This window comes from Calcarisporiella thermophila, assembly GCF_041956535.1.
Source record: "Calcarisporiella thermophila strain CBS 279.70 unplaced genomic scaffold VTP21scaffold_45, whole genome shotgun sequence".
Lineage (NCBI taxonomy): Eukaryota > Fungi > Calcarisporiellomycota > Calcarisporiellomycetes > Calcarisporiellales > Calcarisporiellaceae > Calcarisporiella > Calcarisporiella thermophila.
Genome location: NW_027192235.1, coordinates 1 through 21,593, shown reverse-complemented (window position 1 = coordinate 21,593; position 21,593 = coordinate 1). Strand labels below are relative to the sequence as shown.

General features: G+C 42.1%; 11 protein-coding genes and 3 non-coding genes across 14 annotated transcripts; 6 read left to right on the top strand and 8 right to left on the bottom strand.

Annotated features, from left to right (window-relative positions):
• Positions 1-4: 4 nt before the first annotated feature.
• VTP21DRAFT_9009 (uncharacterized protein) lies at positions 5-1,301 on the top strand (the record flags this gene model as incomplete). Its single annotated transcript, XM_069399921.1, has 3 exons — positions 5-792; positions 864-952; positions 1,021-1,301. 3 exons carry the CDS (start codon positions 5-7, stop codon positions 1,299-1,301), a joined length of 1,158 nt encoding a protein of 385 aa, XP_069245592.1.
• Positions 1,302-2,421: 1,120 nt separating this feature from the next.
• Positions 2,422-2,784, bottom strand: VTP21DRAFT_9008 (uncharacterized protein; the record flags this gene model as incomplete). Its single annotated transcript, XM_069399920.1, has 1 exon — positions 2,422-2,784. The coding sequence occupies one exon, from the start codon at positions 2,782-2,784 to the stop codon at positions 2,422-2,424; it is 363 nt and encodes a 120-aa protein (XP_069245591.1).
• Positions 2,785-2,940: 156 nt separating this feature from the next.
• On the bottom strand, positions 2,941-3,564 carry VTP21DRAFT_9007 (uncharacterized protein; the record flags this gene model as incomplete). The annotated part of the gene is made up of 1 exon (XM_069399919.1): positions 2,941-3,564. The coding sequence occupies one exon, from the start codon at positions 3,562-3,564 to the stop codon at positions 2,941-2,943; it is 624 nt and encodes a 207-aa protein (XP_069245590.1).
• Positions 3,565-3,650: 86 nt separating this feature from the next.
• VTP21DRAFT_t373 lies at positions 3,651-3,734 on the top strand. Its single transcript has one exon. It is a non-coding gene; the product is annotated as a tRNA-Leu (tRNA).
• Positions 3,735-4,024: 290 nt separating this feature from the next.
• Positions 4,025-5,859, bottom strand: VTP21DRAFT_9006 (uncharacterized protein; the record flags this gene model as incomplete). The annotated part of the gene is made up of 2 exons (XM_069399918.1): positions 4,025-5,480; positions 5,558-5,859. 2 exons carry the CDS (start codon positions 5,857-5,859, stop codon positions 4,025-4,027), a joined length of 1,758 nt encoding a protein of 585 aa, XP_069245589.1.
• Positions 5,860-6,635: 776 nt separating this feature from the next.
• On the top strand, positions 6,636-8,368 carry VTP21DRAFT_9005 (uncharacterized protein; the record flags this gene model as incomplete). The annotated part of the gene is made up of 3 exons (XM_069399917.1): positions 6,636-6,795; positions 6,867-7,847; positions 7,923-8,368. The coding sequence occupies 3 exons, from the start codon at positions 6,636-6,638 to the stop codon at positions 8,366-8,368; spliced, it is 1,587 nt and encodes a 528-aa protein (XP_069245588.1).
• Positions 8,369-8,608: 240 nt separating this feature from the next.
• VTP21DRAFT_9004 (uncharacterized protein) lies at positions 8,609-9,639 on the bottom strand (the record flags this gene model as incomplete). Its single annotated transcript, XM_069399916.1, has 4 exons — positions 8,609-9,028; positions 9,088-9,351; positions 9,411-9,477; positions 9,542-9,639. The coding sequence occupies 4 exons, from the start codon at positions 9,637-9,639 to the stop codon at positions 8,609-8,611; spliced, it is 849 nt and encodes a 282-aa protein (XP_069245587.1).
• A 123-nt stretch (positions 9,640-9,762) lies between these two features.
• On the bottom strand, positions 9,763-11,450 carry VTP21DRAFT_9003 (uncharacterized protein; the record flags this gene model as incomplete). The annotated part of the gene is made up of 2 exons (XM_069399915.1): positions 9,763-11,262; positions 11,331-11,450. 2 exons carry the CDS (start codon positions 11,448-11,450, stop codon positions 9,763-9,765), a joined length of 1,620 nt encoding a protein of 539 aa, XP_069245586.1.
• A 1,457-nt stretch (positions 11,451-12,907) lies between these two features.
• Positions 12,908-13,659, top strand: VTP21DRAFT_9002 (uncharacterized protein; the record flags this gene model as incomplete). Its single annotated transcript, XM_069399914.1, has 2 exons — positions 12,908-13,194; positions 13,281-13,659. 2 exons carry the CDS (start codon positions 12,908-12,910, stop codon positions 13,657-13,659), a joined length of 666 nt encoding a protein of 221 aa, XP_069245585.1.
• A 522-nt stretch (positions 13,660-14,181) lies between these two features.
• On the top strand, positions 14,182-17,107 carry VTP21DRAFT_9001 (uncharacterized protein; the record flags this gene model as incomplete). The annotated part of the gene is made up of 4 exons (XM_069399913.1): positions 14,182-14,442; positions 14,503-15,531; positions 15,600-16,036; positions 16,099-17,107. The coding sequence occupies 4 exons, from the start codon at positions 14,182-14,184 to the stop codon at positions 17,105-17,107; spliced, it is 2,736 nt and encodes a 911-aa protein (XP_069245584.1).
• Positions 17,108-17,427: 320 nt separating this feature from the next.
• VTP21DRAFT_9000 (uncharacterized protein) lies at positions 17,428-18,348 on the bottom strand (the record flags this gene model as incomplete). Its single annotated transcript, XM_069399912.1, has 1 exon — positions 17,428-18,348. One exon carries the CDS (start codon positions 18,346-18,348, stop codon positions 17,428-17,430), a length of 921 nt encoding a protein of 306 aa, XP_069245583.1.
• Positions 18,349-19,069: 721 nt separating this feature from the next.
• On the bottom strand, positions 19,070-20,099 carry VTP21DRAFT_8999 (uncharacterized protein; the record flags this gene model as incomplete). Its single annotated transcript, XM_069399908.1, has 2 exons — positions 19,070-19,831; positions 19,917-20,099. 2 exons carry the CDS (start codon positions 20,097-20,099, stop codon positions 19,070-19,072), a joined length of 945 nt encoding a protein of 314 aa, XP_069245582.1.
• Positions 20,100-21,259: 1,160 nt separating this feature from the next.
• Positions 21,260-21,333, bottom strand: VTP21DRAFT_t370. The gene has a single exon. It is a non-coding gene; the product is annotated as a tRNA-Asn (tRNA).
• Positions 21,334-21,415: 82 nt separating this feature from the next.
• On the top strand, positions 21,416-21,492 carry VTP21DRAFT_t374. Its single transcript has one exon. It is a non-coding gene; the product is annotated as a tRNA-OTHER (tRNA).
• The last annotated feature ends 101 nt before the right edge of the window (positions 21,493-21,593 follow it).

The following is a 21,593-nucleotide window of genomic DNA, read 5'->3' as shown; positions in this document are numbered from 1 at the left end:
AAAAATGAAGAAACCAGCATCGGACCCGACGGTATCCCTTTGGGCAAGCATCTCACTCCTTAACCTGACAGGAAAGTATGCTCCAGAAGGCTACGGTACAGCCATCTTTGCCACCACGTTCTCCACTGCCAAGCTCAAACGCAAAGGAGGGTTCTGGTTTAATCAGTTCCAAACGTGGCGTATGCTCGGAGGTAGCCCAGTAGCATCACCAAACTGGACTGCGACCGAGGTCTTGTCCCTACCTCTCTACAGGTGCCCGGTAATCACAGACGAGGGCCGACAAATGAAGGAGCCAAAACCCCCAACACCGCCATACCTCCTCAATGAGATACTAACTTTCGTACGCTGGGGAGGACAAATCGAGTGCAGATCGCTCCATAATCAGGCTTTATTTGACAGGAATATTGGAAGGCAATCGGAAATGGAGCGTAGATACTCTGCGCTCCCTACTGAAAAACTAAGGAACGCGTGCCACCGCCGATACTGCAGCCGTTCTCTTGGATGGGAGCTCCGTTACCTCAACTTACCCCCGAGCTTAGTTGCAAAGGTCACGGAGTGTACTGATATACCGCAACAACACCCTCAACCCCTTTTCCCACTTTATCACTGCCACCTGGCCGGCAGGCCCGTCGTAGAATATTCCACCCGACAAGGACGGCACTTCCGGCGCAACGGCTCTCTAGAGCTGAATATATTGGTGCCTCAATCCTGGCCAGAGGCTGGATCTACATCCCGAGGATTGGAAGAAAATCTGGACCTCCGTCCACAAACGACCCACCCTCCCAAAACACCGTGCGCTACGCTGGCGGATTCTTGTGGAACGAGTGATCACTAACTCGACATTTCCTGGTCACGACCCGAAGTGCACCCGATGTAACGCCTCGAGAGACACAATTCGGCATACTTTCTTCGAATGTCCTGAACTTACACCAGTATGGCAATGGGCGGAGAGGTGCATCGTCACCATCACAGGCCCCCAGAATACTCCGGTGCTGACTGCTCGCAACCTCATACTATGAGACCTCACGGAATCCTCGAGAACAGCGAGACACGTAGCCCGAATTACTTTTGACTCGGTGCTGTGGCAAATCCACCGAGATCGGATCGCCTTTCATTTCGAAAGCACCCGAGCCTCACCCGAAATAATCATCAGCCGGGCCAAACTAGATATTGAGGAAGTGATAGGAGCCGAACTAATCCGAGCACGAAAAAACCGGCAAATCGAACAGTTTCGAAGAAGGTGGTGCAAGCTGGGTGCGGTTAGAGAAGGAGCGATCGGAGCGGCACTGATACTGGGATAACGCAGTAATCCCTAGCTTATCCCCTTCTTATCCTCTGCTTCCATTTGTTTACTACCCACCCCATTTCTCATGTTATCCTTTGATATCCACAGTTGAGTTCCACCATTCCTTTACCTATTTGAGCTGAAAGTCGATATGACCAACATATCATTTCGATCTACGATATCACCCAAAGCTTTAACTTTGGCTTCCCTTTCACTTTATTGCTTATAATAATGTAACAATTGTATTTTAGAGTATCTTCCTATACAATAAAGACTCGGTATTGATCAAAAAAAAGGATCCTTGCCATTCGAGGACTCCTCTTATTCATTGCGATCATCTTGGTCGATGCAGACTTTATCATAATTTTCTCTTTATGTTTATATTTCTTGTCAGATTTTCTATCTTTTCGAGCCATTTTTCTTTTAACGAATGCAATTAAGTGCTTAAATTGCGGCCACATGAATATTCTTTATTGTTTTTATCTTATTTTTTCATTCATATATAAGGAATCTTTCCCAACACAAAAAAAAGGGGAAGCAGAATAAAGTATTAGTTTGTTTGTCTTCGGACTCGAACACGAGCTTACTGTTCTCACCACGAATCCCTAATTCCACATAACAACACTGTTAGAATCTGCATAGTACATGCGAAGATAGTTAAGATAATTACTGGTTTATTAAACAAGAATACTATCTGGAACTTAGCATGTCTCCCTTTACTATAGTGGGAGTTCTGTTCAATATATACTAAAAGAATTACATTACAACAGTTACTTAATAATGCTCCGATAATGCTCCGAAATAGCAGGGCTTGAGTTTTTTTTTTTTTTCAACTAAGGAAACTTTTTATTGAAAAGTCTCCTGTACAGTTAAAACGGTAGGGTAACTTCTACGTCAAAATCACCTGGGTACTGCCCCCAGCCTACCTTGAAGTGGTTTACAAATAAGAAGAAGGTAGATAGATTGTTAGAGTTGGTTGATTTGAATGCTTGAGTATATAAGATAATGAAATGCATTTCATTATCTACATATGTAGATAGATAAATTTTCTTTACTCTCGCATACCGTTTGATATGCAGAGAGCAAAGGTGCTGAGAGAGAATGATATTTACTGTCGCTGTAATATATATCTAAGCTCATGTTCCATTGGGACTACTGGCCGCTTTTTCCTTAGGGAGGCCCTTGGTCTTTAAGGGGCTCTTGTTCTTTGATGGGCTTTTTGGCCTAGAGATAGTTTTCCGTGTTGGGTGGTCGATCCGCGTAGGACTGAAGTCGAACTTCATATGCTTTTGGGATGCAAGGAATTCTTGCAGGTTCACCGTTTTGATTTCGGGACTCCTCTTGGCTGGCACAGTGGATAGTTCAAAACCGGTTATTTCGCTGAATACTTTGGATCCTAGGGGGATGGTATTAGGTGTGTTTATCTGATGAGTGCTGAATGGTTTGCTGGTATCTTCCTGTTTCTTCTCTGACCTCTCCGCCTCGTTGTCTGTATTCATTCTGTCTGGCGTGATTTCGCGATTGAGCGGGGTAGGGGTTTGGACGGGTTTATATTCTTGATGCTGCTTATTCTTCTTTGCACATTCTACGCGTATGTGGCCAGGAGTCTTACAGTAATTGCACACTGGAGTAGATCCTCTCCAAGAAAGGATTACTTAATCCTCATCGATGGCCAATTGGCGAGGTAGGATATTTTCCAAAGGTTCCGGGGTCTCTGGGTTCGGTTCGAGTATGGCGTAGCAGTGGTCTTGCAACCACCCTGTGTTGCCGTAATATTGAAAGTCGATCTGGATGACTCTGGCAAACTTGGACAAGGCTGCTTCCAATTTCACTCTGAGAGTTTCCTCTTCCTGACCGGGGAGGTCATTAATTCTGACGTTTAGTACTCTCTGGGAGTTGGAGATTGTCTTAAAACACGGAACCTTCCTATCATTCGCGTAAAAACCTTCTTTGATTACTCCATGAGTGTCCACTTCATTCCGGAATGCGAGAATGATGGTCTTGGACTGTCCCAGGATCTTGATAGCTGCTACTCGTTTTTGATACTTCTCATGCAGTAGCTTCACTGCCTCTTGGGATGAGAACTCAAAACGCGAAAACTTGAATGTAACCGAGTTTTTGAAAGAGGATCTCGGCGGGCTTGTGTTAACATTCTCCAGGGTAGGTTTCTCGCCTGGGTCTTTGGTTTTCTGGGTGCATGCTACGCGTAAGGCATCCGCATAGGATGGATGGATATCAGGGGAACGCTGGTCATCCTCGCTTGCGTCGTAGTCGAGCATAGCAGGGCTTGAGGGATTACGTGGCTTGGCTTGATTGTCCTACTGCACATATCTCGATACGATTCCAACAACACAACGAATCAGAAGGTGATATGGTCGAGCGGTCTAAGACGTTAGACTCAAGTTCTAATCTGCGTAAGCAGGCGTGGGTTCGAATCCCACTGTCACCATTTTGAAAAAATTTTACATTACAAAGTTTGCAATTACCATTGTTACCATTATGCTAAACTGTATTTGAGATTTTAAAATTTAGCTTAAGTTAAAATCGGCCGAGAAAAATGCAATGGTTTAAAGTTAGATTAAAAACAATTTCCAAATCATTTAGCAGTTATCTTCATTTGTCAGCTGTATGCATTATAGTAAGATCAAAGTTAATTAATTTGGAAATCTCTTAGTTTATTATCTATGTGTATATATTTAATTTTATTATACTTTATAAATGAACATTAGTTTTGAAATTTTACATCATTCCCATACCACCCATGCCACCCATGCCACCCATGCCACCCATACCTCCCATACCTCCCATTGGGCCAGCAACTTTCTCTTCGGGTGCATCGACAACCATGCATTCGGTGGTAGTAAGGAGTGATGCGACTCCAGAAGCATCAACAAGAGCTGTACGGACTACCTTAAGGGGGTCAAGAATACCCTTGGAAATCATATCTGTGTATTCCGAGTTTGCGGCATCATAGCCCATGTTGAAGTTATCTGCATGTTCAGCCAGCAGCTTACCAACAACGACAGATCCTTCCTCACCGGCATTCTCTACAATGGTACGGCAGGGACGGGTAAGAGCGGCGCGGATGATATTCACACCAAGTTGCTGATCAAAGTTAGCAGGTTTTAGTTGGTCAAGCACTCGGGTAGCCTTGAGCAACGCTGTTCCACCACCAGGGACAATACCCTCCTCAACTGCAGCACGGGTGGCGTTCAGAGCATCAACGAAGCGATCTTTCTTCTCACCAACTTCGACTTCCGATGCACCACCAACCTTAATCACTGCGACACCGCCGGAGAGTTTGGCAAGGCGCTCTTGGAGCTTCTCTTTCTCGTACTCAGTGGCATCTTGCATTGCGGAGCGGATCTGCTCGCAACGCTGCTGAATTGCCTCCTTCGCACCAGAGCCATTAAGAAGAATAGTGTCCTCCTTCGTGATGGTAACAGATCCGGTGGTGCCGAGCATGTCAGGCGTAGCACGTTCGAGTTTCAAGTCAAGATCATCCGAAAATACTGTACCATCTGTGAGGATAGCCAAGTCACCAAGAATAGACTTGCGATTGTCGCCGAATCCAGGAGCCTTTACAGCTGCAACTTGGACTTGGCCACGGAGCTTGTTTAGAATGCATGCAGCGAGAGCCTCACCATCTAAGTCTTCAGCAACAATAAGCAGAGGACGACGCTGTGTAGCTGCGGCCTCGAGCGACGGAAGAATATCCTGAAGAAGCGAAATCTTCTTTTCTGACAATAAGATAAGGGGCTTCTCGAACTCGATTTTGCCAGTCTTGGGATCAGTGATGAAGTAGGGCGAGATATATCCTCGATCAAATCGCATGCCCTCAGTTACTTCAAGTTCGTCATCGATAGTCTTGCCCTCTTTGACTGTAATGACACCTTCTTTTCCAACCTTCTCCATTGCATTGGCGATCAGTTGTCCAACGTGTTTATCGCCATTTGCAGAGATGGTTGCCACCTGCGCAACTTCCTCAGTTGTAGTGATAACACGGCTGTTCTGCTTGAGGAAATCAACTACAGCATCTACAGCAAGTTGCACACCACGACGAAGATCCATAGGGTTGCATCCTGCAGCTACGTTTTTAACGCCTTCTGAGAAAATAGCGCGGGTGAGCACAGTGGCCGTAGTAGTACCATCGCCTGCGATCTCATTGGTTTTGTTAGCTACATCCTGCACGAGGCTGTACATGAGGGAATATTAGTAAACATTTGCATTCCAAAAATAATTAACAAATACGAAATTTCAAAATTTACTTACCGAGCGCCAAGATTTTCAAATTTGTCTTTAAGGGTAATGCTCTTGGCAACAGTGACACCATCCTTAGTAATCTTTGGGCTACCATATGGTTGCTCAATTAGAACATTGCGGCCCTTGGGACCAAGGGTGACACTGACAGCCTTGGCGAGCATATCTACGCCGCGCAACAATCCAGCGCGTCCCTCAACACCAAACTTGAGGTCCTTGTGCGAAGAATAGAAGCGAGAAAGGACAGGGGTGCGCACCGTAGAAAGTGTCGTAGGAAGACGAGCTAGAGGAATTTTACTTGCCAAGCGATTCATTTTATTACTGCAATAAAGGGCCGAAAATAATAGGAATCGTGAATAAAATGCAATGAGAATAGAAAATAATCAAAAGAATTTCCTTTTGATTTATGATTTTCAACAAAGAAATGTTGCTAAGCAAAGAAGAGAGAAAATACACAGTTTTTGAACTACCGAGGAGCGAACCGCGAGAGAAACGTGTGGAAAAAAACGAAGGAGTTCTAATAACTGTAAACACACCGAGATTTTCTTTCAGATTCGATTTTCAATAAGCCACCAATAACCTAACCTAAATATTTTATCAAGCCGTAATTGAAATATGTGACTGTTTCTTCATTTGCCTAGATTTGGTTTTTATGAATAACACACTGAATTTTTCATGTAGGATCAGCGAGATGTTTCCTTATTCCTTCTTCCTCTTTTTGACGTCAAGCATTCCGATTGAGCGCGGATATTACAATCATCCAAAAATAGATCTTATAAATATATTTACATTTTTACAGTATCCTTTTTCTTCTTCATCGCATTCCCAACATTCTTTTTTCTTTTCTTTTCAAGTGACATTCGTTAATACCGATTGAATTGTTTTGCCCATCACACAATTCGAATTGAGTAAAAAGTTTTATATAAGTTGTTACATATTATTCCCTTCTTCTCCCTTTTTTATCTCTCCTTTAGTTCCCCGGATTATTTTTCTCCTTCAAACACATTAGAAAAGGACCCAGTCCACCACCTTTTCTTCTATCCTCCCTCCTTCTCTTTAATCTTCTATTAGATATTCTCCTCGCGTTTGGATGATCTTTTCATTGTCAAGTTTGTCAGCGTTGTTGGCAATTTCTCTCACCCCATCGAATGTAGCAGCTCAAGGCTCATGGAAAGTAATCGGTAGGTCCGGCGTTCCTGCTATGCACGCAGTTCTTACAACCGAAAGCAAAATTGTCATAATTGATAAAGGTAAACGTCGGCGCTTCGCTCACAGCTATTTAATTTTCGTTCTATTTACCAGTTACTTTATATATTATTAGCTGAACCATCTGAGCTCACATTTCCCGACGGAACTTTTGCATGGGCGAGCGAATATGATCTCAACACGAACAAAGCTCGCCCACTACGTCTTAAAACCAACAGTTTTTGTAGCGCAGGATCATTTCTTGGAGATGGCACCCTGATTGAGTTCGGAGGAGATATTCCTATCCACGATAAAGACACTGTTCCTGCTGATATTGGCTTTCAAACAGTCCGAATCTTCAAGCCTTGCTCAGACAATTCGTGCCAGATTTTGGAGAACCCCGGGGGTAAACATATGAGTAGCAACCGCTGGTACCCGACCGCAGTCACTCTTCCTGATGGTCGCGTATTAATCGCTGGTGGATCCACAAAGGGGCAAGGTGCAGTAGCAGCACGATATAATAATCCCACATATGAGATTTTTCCCCGCAAGCCAGGCGAAGCTCCAAATTATGAATTGCCAATCCTACGCACTACAATCCCTTACAACCTTTACCCACAGATAATCGTTCTTCCTAACGGAAACTTATTTGTCCTCTCAAACAAAGATAGTGTTATCTATGACTGGGTGCAACACCGTACTGTCAAGGAACTTCCACGCGTTCCTGGAGTTGCACGCACATATCCACTTACTGGAGGCACTGCGCTTTTACCTCTTGATCCTTCAAACAACTATAGGGCAGAAATTGTAGTATGTGGCGGAGCTCAAGCAATGGATCGTGCCCTAAAAGCTGATGACACATGCATCCGCATAGCACCTCTCGACGCTAATCCCACGTGGACCACTGAGCGTATGCCTAATCGTCGAACCATGCCAGATCTTACCCTCCTTGCCGACGGAAATCTCATGATCGTTAATGGAGCACAAACTGGATTTGCAGGCTATTCGAATGCTAAGGATCCTCAAACAATACCTGTACTCTACAAATACAATGAGCCCGCGGGAAAGCGATTCCGACTACTAGCTCCTTCCGATATTGCAAGAATATACCACTCAGGTAATTTATTAAAGAAAGCATTAGGGTTTAAAGTAGAAAAAAGTCGATAAAGAATTCTTTTTCTTTCCAATCCAGTTGCTATGCTAATACCCGATGGACGTGTATGGGTGGCCGGATCAAACCCCCATTCCCGTATTTCGAAGGAGACGGAATTCCGTGTCGAGGCATATTCTCCGGATTACCTACTCACTGGGACTAAACGCCCACAAATTGTGGCATTCCCCGCGGAGATTCAGTACGGAGAAACCTTCAAAATTAGTGTTGACCTTGGGCAAGACGCCAAAGGTACGCCAGTACGCACAGTACTTGTGAATCTTGGATTTTCCACACATTCGACGCATATGTCACAGAGACAGGTTGGAATGCGCAATACTGTCAAGTCCGTTAATGGACGTATTGTGGAGCTCGCGGTTACTTCCCCTCCAAATGCGAACATATTCCCACCAGGAAAACATTGGTTATTCGTCCTTAGGGGGGATGGAGTACCGGCAATCGCAAAACAAATTTGGATACACCAATAAAATTTTGCTTTTTATTTTCCCAAACTCTTTATTGCTACTTTATTTGCGTGGATTCTGATTCATATATTTCATCTAAGTTTGAGTGCGAACGTAAACAAGAAGCCTTACTACTACTCTTTGGATTTAGTTGTGCTGAATAGGATATACCATTTTATAGTTGGGAAAATGAAAAACGGATCATATCTAAATATTTACCCTGTTTTTTTTTTTAAATAAAATGTAACTTATATATATATCAGCTCACTTCTTTGGCTCCCGGTGAGAAACGGAGGCAGTTGCTTGATTCACTGGAAACACTAGCACATCCGCCACATTGACATGTGGGGGCCGTCCAGCCGCAAAAACAACGAGCTCAGCAATGTCCTCTCCTGTAAGAGGCTGTAGACCTTCATAAACTTTTTCGGCCCGGTCCTTGTCTCCTTTGAATCGCACAAGCGAGAATTCTGTCTCAACCATCCCAGGGTTAATTTGAGTCACGCGGATTGGAGTGCTCACAAGCTCGAGCAGAAGAGTACGAGTAATGGCATCCACAAAATGTTTAGTGCCACAATAAGTGCCACCGCCAGGATATACTTGCGTGCCTGAGACCGAGCCGATATTAATGATGTGGCCACGATTACGCTCTTTCATGCCCTTTAAGATTGCTTGAGTGACATAGAGCTAAGGAAAAATAGGGTTAAGAATCATAAGTGATTCCTCTGAGGGTCAAGAATACAGACCAGTCCCTTCACGTTAGTATCAATCATAGTGTTGATTGCCTCCTCTGACACATCCACAACATGATCCAACCCAATCACTAACCCGGCATTATTAACTAGCACATCCACCTCTTGTAATTCGGAGGGCAGCGAAGGTAATAATCCATCAACAGCAAGTTTATTTCGCACGTCAAGCTGTGCACAGTGTACTGTTAGATTCGGGTGTTTGGAAAGAATACCTTCTCGCAGAGCATCAAGGCGTTCGAGGCGGCGGGCCGTGAGAATCTGATTAGAGCGGATAGATTAAAATGGGAGAAATCATTGTCCTGGTCAATCTGTTTTACCAAATTTGCATTTTCTTTCGCAAATAGCCTCGCACACGCTTCACCTATGCCTGCGCTCGCGCCAGTGCTAAAGAATGTGAAAAGCCGTGTAAATTTTTCTAAATTTTCAAACCTATTTTTAAATTGAATACATTAAAACGTTTTTTCCTTCTAGCCGACCCATTGTCGTTGTCGTGTAGTAGCGCCGCGAAATCAAAGAAGATGAACGGAGAAGAAAAGATTTCAGCATCAACACTGAGATTAAGCGGTTTCGAGGTATTGTGAAGAAAAAAAAAAAAATATCCCGCGACTCATTACTTGTCAATAGGTTTATAAACTCCGAATAATTTTATTGTAAAATTGTAGAGATCTATCAATCTAGGCACGCATCCACTGCACGCACAGGCGTTCTCTTGTTTGCAAGGTGAGCTTTCACAGCCTCAATAGGAACTTCTCTCCTGTGGAAAATCCCGGCCGCTAACGCAGCTTCAGTATCCGTTTGGTCAAAACATTCTGAGAAGTGCTCTACTTTCCCTGCACCACTTGATGCAACTACTGGGATTCGTACAGCCGCCTTAACATCCCGAATTAATTCTATGTCAAAACCTGAATTCGTTCCATCGCGGTCCATACAATTCAACAATATTTCGCCAGCGCCCAACGCTTCACAAGCAGTAACTAGTTGACGAACATCAAAGTCGCGAGATTCTCGCCCTCCCTTTACGGTGCACTGGTACCAACAATATGCTTCACCGTTAGGCCCGGGCAGCTCGGTTTTAATACAGTGATGCTGTGTCTCATTTGGGTCTTTGACGTACACTCTTTTTGGATCAACAGATATCACTACAGCTTGCGATCCATACGCGCTAGCAATAGATTCTATTGCCGTGTCACCAGTGGGTTTCCCTCCTCTATTCCAATACTCTTCGGCAGCATACACAGCGTCGCTACCTATGGAAACCTTATCTGCACCACTTCTGAAGTATTCTGCTGCCACTTCCAGGGCTGGATGTTTTGTGCCATCTGGATCAATCACATCCCGAATCCCTCCACCGATTGTCAGTGGCACAAATACTTCCTTTGATGCTTGTCGTAATACTTCAAGCATTGGCATATCTCGGAGTGGGCATTCGCGGAAACTCGTAATATTGAGAAATGCAATTTCGTCCGCACCCTCATCAAAATATCGCTTTGCAAGCTCAACAGGCTTACCAAGATTTCGTACTTCACCATCGCCTGTTTTCTCTCGTACATCATATTGGTCACCCTTGGTGACGACGAGGTCGCCTTGATCATTGGCACGTACGTCTAGACAGGCGATTATGCGTTTTGTCAGTCCTAACTGCTTCTTATGTAACTCCAGACCGGTATTAATCTCGCTTGCAAATGCATCTCCTCGCAAAAATGCGCGGAGCACGCGTAGCCCAGCAAACCCGCTCTTTTCAGGATGAAACTGTGTGCAGAATACATTTCCCCATCTCACTGCACTCACGAACTCCTCATCCCCGTACTTTGTTCTTCCCAATTCCCAATCTGCCCCACTGGATGGAACGGCATATGAGTGTACAAAATAAAATGCTCTATCAGGTGTTACCGCGTAGGATTCCCGCTGCATTACTTTGCACGTATTCCAACCCATATGTGGCACTGATTTATTCACATTGCTCAAACGTTTAACGCACCCAGGAAGTATACCCAATCCAGGGGTAGCAGGCGACTCCTCAGAGCTCTCAAAAAGTGTTTGCATGCCAACACAAATCCCCATATAAGGTTTTCCGGATGCAATATAATCGCGGAGAGCGGGAACATAGCCCTTGTCAGTGAGAGCATCCATTGCTTTAGCGAATGCACCCACACCTGGGAAGATAAGTTTCTAACCAAATCGGAACGTAATGTAAGAGAATACACGCAAATTAGAGAAATAAACAAATAGAGCCAAACCTCTGCTTTCGATATATCAGAAGGATCTTTCACCCACTCGAAATCATATCCTATATGATGCACAGCATTCGCTAAGCTCCGCACGTTTCCTGCTCCGTAATCAAGAAGATATATCGTCATTTCAATAGTTAATGGTTAAAAAGAGCAAAAGATAGCCTCAAATAAAAGTTTTTCTTTTGACTCATTTCGATCAAATTTTAGTGACTGCTTCCTTAATAATTTATACATTGACTCAAATATACTCTATATCACCTATCAACCAAAGAGCCAATTTCCTCTTGAGAGTACCACCATTTCATACAAATCTTCTCATAGAACCATGAACCAATTTAACTCATGTTTTGATAACTGATCTTTAAATATTGTTTTGTAGTGGCCATTGGTACCAATTGAAACTACAAGCTTCGCTTTCAAATAACCATCACTCAATTTCTAGTGTATTAAAGCGACTTGCAGCACTGTTATTATGATCCTGGTGTATTAAAGTTAGTAAATTGTCTTTGTGAATACCGTCAACCAGCTATTTTGAAGTTGTCAATATCAATTAGAAAATATACTAGAAAACCCAAAATAGCGCGTAACTACTTTATATATAGCAAGAGTAAATAATGGTTGGTAATGAATGTGAAAAAGATATTAAAATAATTAGTGAAAAACAAAGTTAATGATGTAGTGGCATCTAGTAAATAAATATTCAAAAACATGGTGAAGATATATCCTAGTTGATATAATAATAAATGTGACTTCCTTATTCGATTTAATAATTTCCGAGGATTTGAAATTAACAAATAGTGATGAGTTCATCGCGGAAAAGATCTCCACCTGATCAGGATCAGGATACACCATATAAATATCCGAAAATAAACAATACATTTTTACTCGATCCCTCAAATCGTTTCGATGGATCTGCTCCTATGTATCGTCAGCCCGTCGAGATCGGATGTTTTAGCTTAGATGAGGAACGTAATCTCCATATGGATAATCGCGAGCTCGTAAGTTGACGTCCGATAAGGCGCTTTATGTTAATAAATTATGCAAACCCATTACTATATTATATTATATTATATTATATATTTTAGAAGTATTACCATCCTCCTGAGCTGAATATAGATCTGTCTTCTGGATATGATACATTTATTCAACGTGATGACTCGATACCTGAACACCTGGATGCATTACTTTATACCTTAGAACACATACGATCTTCTAATAAGGAGATAACACAAACTGATTTCGTAACTAATAATTTATAAGATAAAGAAAATAGAATATAACTTATACATATTTAGGTAACCTGGAGAGGAATCATGACGAAAATATTGTGTACACCATATGCAAGGCGAGACCCATGGGAATTTGGAGCTACGTTGTATAATGTAAATAATATTAAATTTAAATTAGATATATTATTGATGCAATAACATCACCCCATATTTATCACGTCAATATCGTATTTAGGGAACGATGTAAGAATTTAGTAATCTTTAGGCACACTATTATGTAATATTTAATATTATCGTCATTATAGATACATTGAAGAACATTTGACAGAGCATACGCTGAGGCAACGCCAAAATATGTCTAATGATCAGAGACTCTCAACTTATTGGGGTTATAAATTTGAAGCGCTTTGCACACTTCCTACACGGTCTCCTTCTTCCGAAGAACTTGCTTCTCGGAATCAAACCATCGTTAATAACCATGCACAATATGGAGTTGTATCACGGACGCGACTAGGGAAGCATTCCATAATAATGGGAGCAGAAGTAGATTGCGTAATGGATCGTGGGGACAAGAAAACCTACGTGGAACTGAAAACATCAAAAGAAATCCAACATCCCAAACAACAATCCTCATTTGAACGGTAATATTTATATGTCTTATCGACAAGAAATGGAAAAGAACTAAATTTTAAATCATATAACCTAAAAATGGTTGAAAACGGTATAGGCACAAGCTTCTTAAGTTTTGGGCTCAGTCGTTCCTTATCGGCGTCCCAATTATCACTGTTGGATTCCGAGACAATCATGGCATTCTTCGTTCCCTCCGCTCTTTCGATACACTCCATATACCACGTATTGTAAGAGGAAAGCCGGGGATGTGGAATCCTAATGTATGTCTTAATTTCGCCGATGCATTGCTGAGTTGGATAAAATCCATCATCAAAAATGGAAAGGAGGACAGGGGTAACCCGAGGACAACTTGGACTATTGCATTCAAAGAGCCATTTAAGGAGGTTACCTTGGAATACGCTGGGGAAAAGAATTCATTTTTGCCAGAAAAATACATCGAGAAGATGGATAAAGATAATACACCTATTGTAATTTAGACTTAGCGGTTTTCAATTTAAATTTTGTATTATATATTGAGTTAATCAAACAGTATATGTATCGTAAATGCTCTTTGTGCAATTTTACTAATACATCCTTGGTTCAGCTCCTTTCACAGTAGAATGATATCATATTAAATTGCTCAAGGAGAGATGCCACGTATAGACTATTATGATACACTAATAAAACCTGCAAAAACACGGTGCAGATGCAAATAAATCCTTTAGTATTGGGGGTATTTTCCGTTAATATAGCAAACCACGGATCCATAACCCTGCGAATCCCCCATAAGCAAAGGAGAATAATCGGTATGCTGAGCTCAAGGAAAACTCCGATGACGTTGATTCCAAAAAAAAATAATTAAGCTCCGAATGCGATCGATTTTCTAACGAGTCTTCGTTTAATTTTGTTTTTAACGCTTTAGAAGAAATAAAATAAAACTGTCCGCTTTTACTCTTGCTCGATATGCTTCGTACATTTTTACTGATATTAACATCAATTGCTCTTTCTAAATACTTTTAATGTCGCTACAATCTCTGGCTCCACAGTGGTTTGCCGCACTTCAAAGGCATGATCTCAATACCCTCGAATGTCTCTTTGCCGCCCATCCGCGCCTTACATCTCTTCGCTGGGAAGAAACAATCTCCTTACCAATTATTTCAGAAGGGGATGAAAGGGTGCTGGAGTTTCTTGGGGATGCTGTAGGGTTGACGTCTCTACAATTAGTACTGCTAAGTGACGGAGGGAAAGAGAGAAACTCTGTTATCGATTGGTTAATTAATGTAAGTGTTATGCGCGTGTATTCTACATCAAACAATCTAACCTCCGTATTTAACAAATAGATTTCATCTATTACACAATTAAATGCATGTCGATGGGGACCGTATGCTTCTACCACACTTCATCTCGCTGCGTTTTTAGGAGAAGCTCGGACAGTCCAAAAACTAATTGATAAGGGAGTAGGAGCTGGAATAAAGAACGAAAAAGGAATTAGGGCCGTAGATGTAGCATTGGGGAGAGAAGTCAGAGATATATTGAGGAAGGCGGGTCAGAGGAGCTCAATGCCCGCACGCAAGCCCATATCTAATTCTGTAATTGCAAGAAATCCAGAATCAGCGAAAGACACGGCTTCAGCTTCGAACCTCACACAGTTGACAATATCGGAATCAAACAGTAGTATAGCCTCCTTGAGTGGTAAAGAAACTGACGAACCCCGGACGCTTGACCCTGATGTGCTTATAGCAGCGGAAGAGGAGGAGGGAGCAGGTGATGATTTCTGGATCGATGATGGCGGTCTTAATATTGCCACGTTAATGAATCAGATAGAAACCAACACACGTGAATTGGAAAACTTCTTTGGCGGGCGAGATGCTCTCTCACCACTATTGCTTCGTCAAGCTTTTGCAAATTACTCGTTGAATGAATCAGCTCAGCCTTCTTACGCTTCAACCTCAGCGCAGTACTCATTGATTCCCGATAAAAATGAATTAGTAGATCCAGATGAGTGGTGGACACAAAAAACACTTGAAGACGACCGTGGAAGAGTACTGGTACATGTAAAAGAAGCAGGATCTCGGGTCGAAAAGGGAAAAGCGAGAATTAAGAAAGGAGAAGTGAGGAAGCGACTGGAAGAATTGCGTAACAGCCGCTCTTCAGGAAGAGAGGATAGTGGTAATAATATGGCAGAGAAAATACGGGAGATTGCTGCACAAAGACCTCCGCTTCCACCATCCCAATTGCGACGAGTACCTGATAAAGAAAATACGGAGGCATTGGCGAAGAGAATAGATAAAGAACATAATAACGAAGCAAAGCAAAAGAATCCGGCTCGTTCAGCATTTTATAAGGGGCTACAGATATCCAATGAAAAGGTGATAATATTTATTTTAGTTATTAAATGGCTAAGAGAGCAGGGCCTAATTTTTTTAAAATAAATCAGTTAAAAGAAGTAGTTGAACGCTGTCGCGTTCAGCCTCCAAAATCCAGACCACTGTTCACCCCTAACCTCGCCAATCGGTCTGCAAGCGGAAACCCTTCAGCTATGTCACGTTCATCAAGTTGCGGTAGCATGTACACAGATTCTTCTTCTTTTTCTTCCGCTGCGTCGTCTACAACATCGACCGATACCACGTCAACCTCTCGCTCCAGCTTTATTAACTTTAACAGTGATGGCAATTCTGCTCTTGATACTGCAGCTGTTGGAGATCCATTGGAGACTGGAAGATTGTATTTAAGGATTGTAAATGCAACCCTTAAGCTACCCGATAGTAAGCGTCTAGTGATGGTCAAATGTGTGGTGGATACGGGATTCGCTCAATACGAAAGTGGCTACAGACCATATGGTGAAAAAATTGCAATTGATCACGATTTTATCATGTAAATACTTCTCTACCATTTTTTTTATTACCTTGACCAACGACCTATCCTTTAATTTGTAGACCTGCTCATCCTCGCCTTGAGTTGACAGTGAGCCTCGTTGTTCATCCTGAGAGCTCTTTCAAGCCTCCGGGATTGATATCGCGATCTATAAAAAAACCCAAACATAGAAAGAAAAAATTTTCAACCTATATTCAGAGTTCAACACGCGCAATTGCAGTTGCTCACCTTCCACTTCTCGCCTGCACCAATTGTCGCGAGTCTGTTTGTGCTGTAAATTTAGATTGTATTAACTATTGGCATGGTTTATCGGCACGAGAATGTGATATCGAAAGCGAGGCGGTTAGTTGGAGAGCGGAAGAAAGAGAGAGCACAGACGAGGACACAAAAATAGCTTCACCTCAACTGTCCACCATGTCATTTTCCTGCTCCACTACCACCCTCGCTTCCATTGCAAGCACCAGCACCCCCCGAATTTTCTCCCAAACTGGGAAATTGGTTGGTCAACTTGAAACCTTCATAGTGTATCTCCCTGACCACGTAGTACTACCACCAATGCCGCCCACTCTTCCCGAGGTGCATGCAGGACTACGTGCACGGGAATGGCACGAGATGTGCTGGCTTAGCGGATACATGACTCAGCGGAATGATAGCATTCGAAGAGGTAACTTGGCCAACAGCCAGCAGCGCAGCGGAAACAATTTCTGGCGTCGTCGTTTCTTCCGCCTAGTGGGTTCACGTCTTCTTGCCTATCATGAAGTCACTCGACAACCGCGTGGTCTTATTGTTGACCTCGTGGATATACAGAGAGTTATCACTCGTAAGGTAAATCACTACGGGGACGTAGGCGGCTATTTTTTAGAAGCTGGAGAGGACGCTTTTCAGATAGCCCATAGTTTCCGTCTAGAATTTAATGATGGAAAGGAGGGGACAAACGCGATGGAGTTTTACTGTGATTCAGAGGTCGAGCGGGAGCGCTGGTTAAGTTGTTTGCGAGCAGTGGTGGGGAGAGTACCAGAGTATCCAAAATGGCTAGTAGATAGAAGAGAGGGCCGGGTTGTTGAGAGTTGATATTGCATCCAATTATTCTAAAGAAAATATACCCTTTTCCTTAGAGTTTGTTGTATTCTCATGGTTTTCAGTTATTTTTTATTCCACTGATATCTTTATTCCTGAAAAGTGTCTGGTTTCTTTTAATGTATTATATCAGTTATTTTTCAGTTCAGAGCCGTATAAGAGATGTGCGCAAGAGTAAGTATTGAGTAGGAAAATTTTATGAAAAACAAAAAAAAAACTAGAACACAAGAAGAAGTAGCAGTAGGGTTAAAAATTCTGTACAATAGCACAATTTGATTGGTACAAAATAAATCTCAAGATAGTGAAAGCAAATGTCAGTCCATATCCATTATGATGTCCTCGTCTCCATTGATCTCTACAATTCTGCTCTCTTCTTCCTTTTCACTGTCTCCATCCTTGTTCCAATCGGTGTCGTTTCCACCGTTTTCAAGCAGTCTAACACCCCCTCCATCTCGCAACACTATTTCTCGAGATAGGAACGGGGAATTGGTGGTATTCAGAAAAGTGTTCGAAGTAGGACTTGGCGTGGGAAATGGGCCTATCTTGGATGTAAACCGGAGATCCCGAGGAGTACGGCGATATAGGACGACTCCTCTACAAGTCGAGTCGTCCTGTTGTTGTGGCTGGTTTTCTGACTCTTTCACCAATGCAGCTCCAACAAGATTAGTGGGATGGGGTAGAGTGGTAAAAGATGGAGATAGCGTCGATAAAGGCTGTTTTTTCTCCATGTCCACCGTTTTCTCAATCTTCAATCCATTTATATCTTTATCCTTCCATCTCATTCTTTTCAACCTTGGGCCATTTCCATCTTCATTCTCTTCACAAACTAAATTCTCATTTCCGAGGCAGCGTCGCTTTGCCGTATTAATACTCCATGTGGTGGTCTCATTGGTGTCCCTGGGATATAAGGACGGTGTCAACTGCTCGAGCAAGTCACCATTATCCAGGTCGACAATATAGCCATTCACTTTATTACTAAGAGCTGGATATAAATCTTGATCTGGTGTATTAGAGGGCGCCTTTGTGGATGCAGAGTAATCAGAGGGTGATTGTGTGTTGAACCGGGGCCGTTTTGAACGAGGCTCTTCTAACGAAGAAGGAGGGGATATTGATGTAGCAATGTCATTAGAAGAGCTGGACTGTGAATGGCTACGCTTCTGATGCTGCTGCCTCGAGGCGAATTGAAATTGCCACTGCTGACCCGTACTTTGCATCGGGCGGACGAGAAGCATCATAAGACTAGCACAGCTATTGAGTAGGGTGCAAAAGAGTATAAAGCTAAGGTAAACTAGATAATGTTAAGAGAAGTAAAGTAAAAGAAAGAAAATCCCTTGTTTCACTTGTAGAAATAATTAGAATTACCTTGACAAAATGTGAAAAGAAGGCAAAAGAAAAAAATTGAAATTCTGTAATGTGGCGCAAAAATGAACCTTGGTAATTAGATCACCTCAAATCTAAGCTCTGATGGTTCGATCTATCAATGCTATAGAATCACTATGAGGCTATACAAGAAAAATTGCACTTGCTGCTTACACCCTTTTGTCCTTCATTAAAATATTTGACATTGTGTCGAGAAACTTTGCACTTCAATAAAACCCCGAATAATTGATAATGTTTTAGCTTTGACCAAGTTTTTCTATATGCAATTTCTTCAAAACGCCACTTGATCCTACTTTAATTTTCTAGCCTTTTCTTAGATGGTAAATTGGGATACTTAAATACATAGAAATTATTGTATATATATTTACATTTCGCTTCTACATGTGGGTGCTCCACAAGTATTAAGCAGGAATACCAAGATTCTTAGACTACAAATAACAGCAAATATATGAATATATAGAATAATAGCAAATACCGTCAAAATATCAGAATATATCAGAATATATCAGAAAATATTGAAAATTATGGAAATATATACACGCTCACAATATCACGCATACAAAAAGCAATTCGTGCTTATATCCTCAGCAACGATGAAACTGCATTTAACTGTCGCTCATCTTCAGCAAAAAGTCGACGTCTCTCCATGGGAGGAATAGGCAAGTAAAGTCCTGCTGCTGCAGCCGCAATAGTAGAGCATGCGGGCAATGTGATATATGTCTGCGGAATGACCCATTGTGTCTTGCTCGTAGATACATTGAAGGCTGGGTGTACTTCAGGAGAAGCACTATTGGAGAGGCTTGTCTGGTGAGGAGTAGAGTTCGAGTATGAGGATGCTGCAAATAATGGAGTAATAGCCTCGTCCTCAGAAAATGAACCAGTAGGCGAATCGATTTCCATATCTCTCAGCTTCTCTCTTTCTCCATCATCCTCGTAACTGCTCTCTATCCCCATCCTATTCTCATTGTTCGGCTTGACACTATTACGAGCGTGTGGAGGCTGAGGATGGGCTGTATCCGTCAAGTAATACCCCTCAGGCAACTCTAGTTCACTTAAAATATTGTTTCGACTGGGAGGTTTCAATCGTTGTAATAAAACATCTCGCTTAGTATAATAGCTAATTAAATGGATTCGACGATTGTCGGCAGTTCCAACACTGTAAGACTGCTTGATAAGCCCATCGGGTTTATACTTAAAGGCAGGGCGCTGGCGTATGGATGTTGTCGCTGAATCTCCAGACACTTGATAAGAAGCGCGGTGTGAATCTCTACGGCGGTGCTCTAGTTCACGATAGGAGAGGAATGAGCCACTAACTCGACTTGGAGACCAGTTCATACCCTTGATAGTTTATAAAATTATTAATACAAACATATTGAAAATGGAGAGAAAAGGAGGGAGAGAAGAGCAAAATCTAATTCCTTACATCTGTCCACCGTCGCATTCCTGCTTCCTGTTCATCCCAAACGAATACCGCCCCCGACCGAATGACCCCTCGCTCTTTGTCTGAAAGCCTTCGTTGAACGCGTCGTAATATACCCCTTCGGCATGCCTCAAAGAGTAAAATTGCGTCGCGGGGAGTCTTCACATGTCCATAGAAAGTTTCCATTATGGGATAAGTAATTTGCTGGTAAAAAGGAGGAGCTAACCGAAAGAAATCAGAAGAGATAAAAAGGTGAGGGCTTTAAAAAAAAAAAGGAAACGAGGGAACTAGAGACATATATGGCAAAGGGAGAGAAATCGTAGATATAAGAAGATGCAGGAGAAATTATGACCTAAAACCCTAGCTTATTGTATGGAACAATTCGATTACCCCCACTTTCCCTGTCTAAGGAAATCGGCAAATCCAATTCTTCTAGATTTGTTCACGGAAAGCCAGTTGTTTGCATTATGATGTCGATGATAAAATCCCATTCAGGATATGGGAAAATTGAAAATACCATATTTTCAATTCCTATTCCAGTGTCTCAGCCACCAAGCATCGATGCAATGCTACCATTTTTCATTTACAAATTAGCTTAGGCTTCATTTCTATATAGCTTAGGCTCTCTTATTTCAAATAAAACTGTATGTAGTCCCCAATCCAAAATTTTCATGCTTCATTTTCTTTTTCTAGATATGCAGTGACACTCGCCAGTTTTCTACAGGGATTCCGCAGTCTTACAAAGAGACTAAGACATTTTTGGGAGCAATCCTAAAGAAACAAGATTGTTTTGTCGACCAGGCAGCCTGTTTTTTATACGGTTTTCAAATATTTTTAAGCGTCTCACAACTAATTTTACTAACCCCTACGTAATTGTTGCGTCATATACTCTGTTTTGATTTACCTCGTAAACTGTTTAAATTTTAGTTGGCCTGGGCTGCACTTGGAATCCCTCTAGTGCACTGGTTTTTAAATAGGATTTGTAGTAAAGCTTGTTTCATCAAACTTAAATGGATCTATATACCAAACAGGACTATCAAATTGGAATACAGCTGAGTCTGCGTGGAAAAAAAATTGCCCAGCGTTTCAGATTTAGCAATTCAGCTCTAAGTCGCCCACTGCTTGAAAAATTAGTATCCGTTATTAATTTGAAATGATCATTGCAATCTGCTTTATTAAAGGGAAGCAAAATCTGCATCAAATGAGAAAAGTAATCTCTTACTAAAGATCTTAGAAAGGAATGACACAACATTCCTAATTAAATTAGAAATTGAGAACGAATATTTATATTTATATTTAATGGTTTTAAAAACGCCTAAAAATATGAACGCCACATGTAAAAAGAACGCTCAAGGGTGGACTCGAACCACCAACCTTTCGGTTAACAGCCGAACGCGCTAACCAATTACGCCACTAGAGCATATTTGAAATTTGTTACGAGATAATTGGTCTTTGTATGGGAAAGTCACAGAGGCAGTCACATAGGCATTCAGGAAGCGCGCGGGGGGGAGGGTTAGTGTAGTGGATTATCCCTGGGATGCCGATGAGAACGGCGTGGGTTCGAATCCCACCTCCCCCACCAGCACTTACTCTTGGTTTGTGACTGCTATCCACTTGATCATAAGCTGAGCCTTGATTATTGAAAAGATCGCCCTTACGATAAGTACAAAAGATTACATT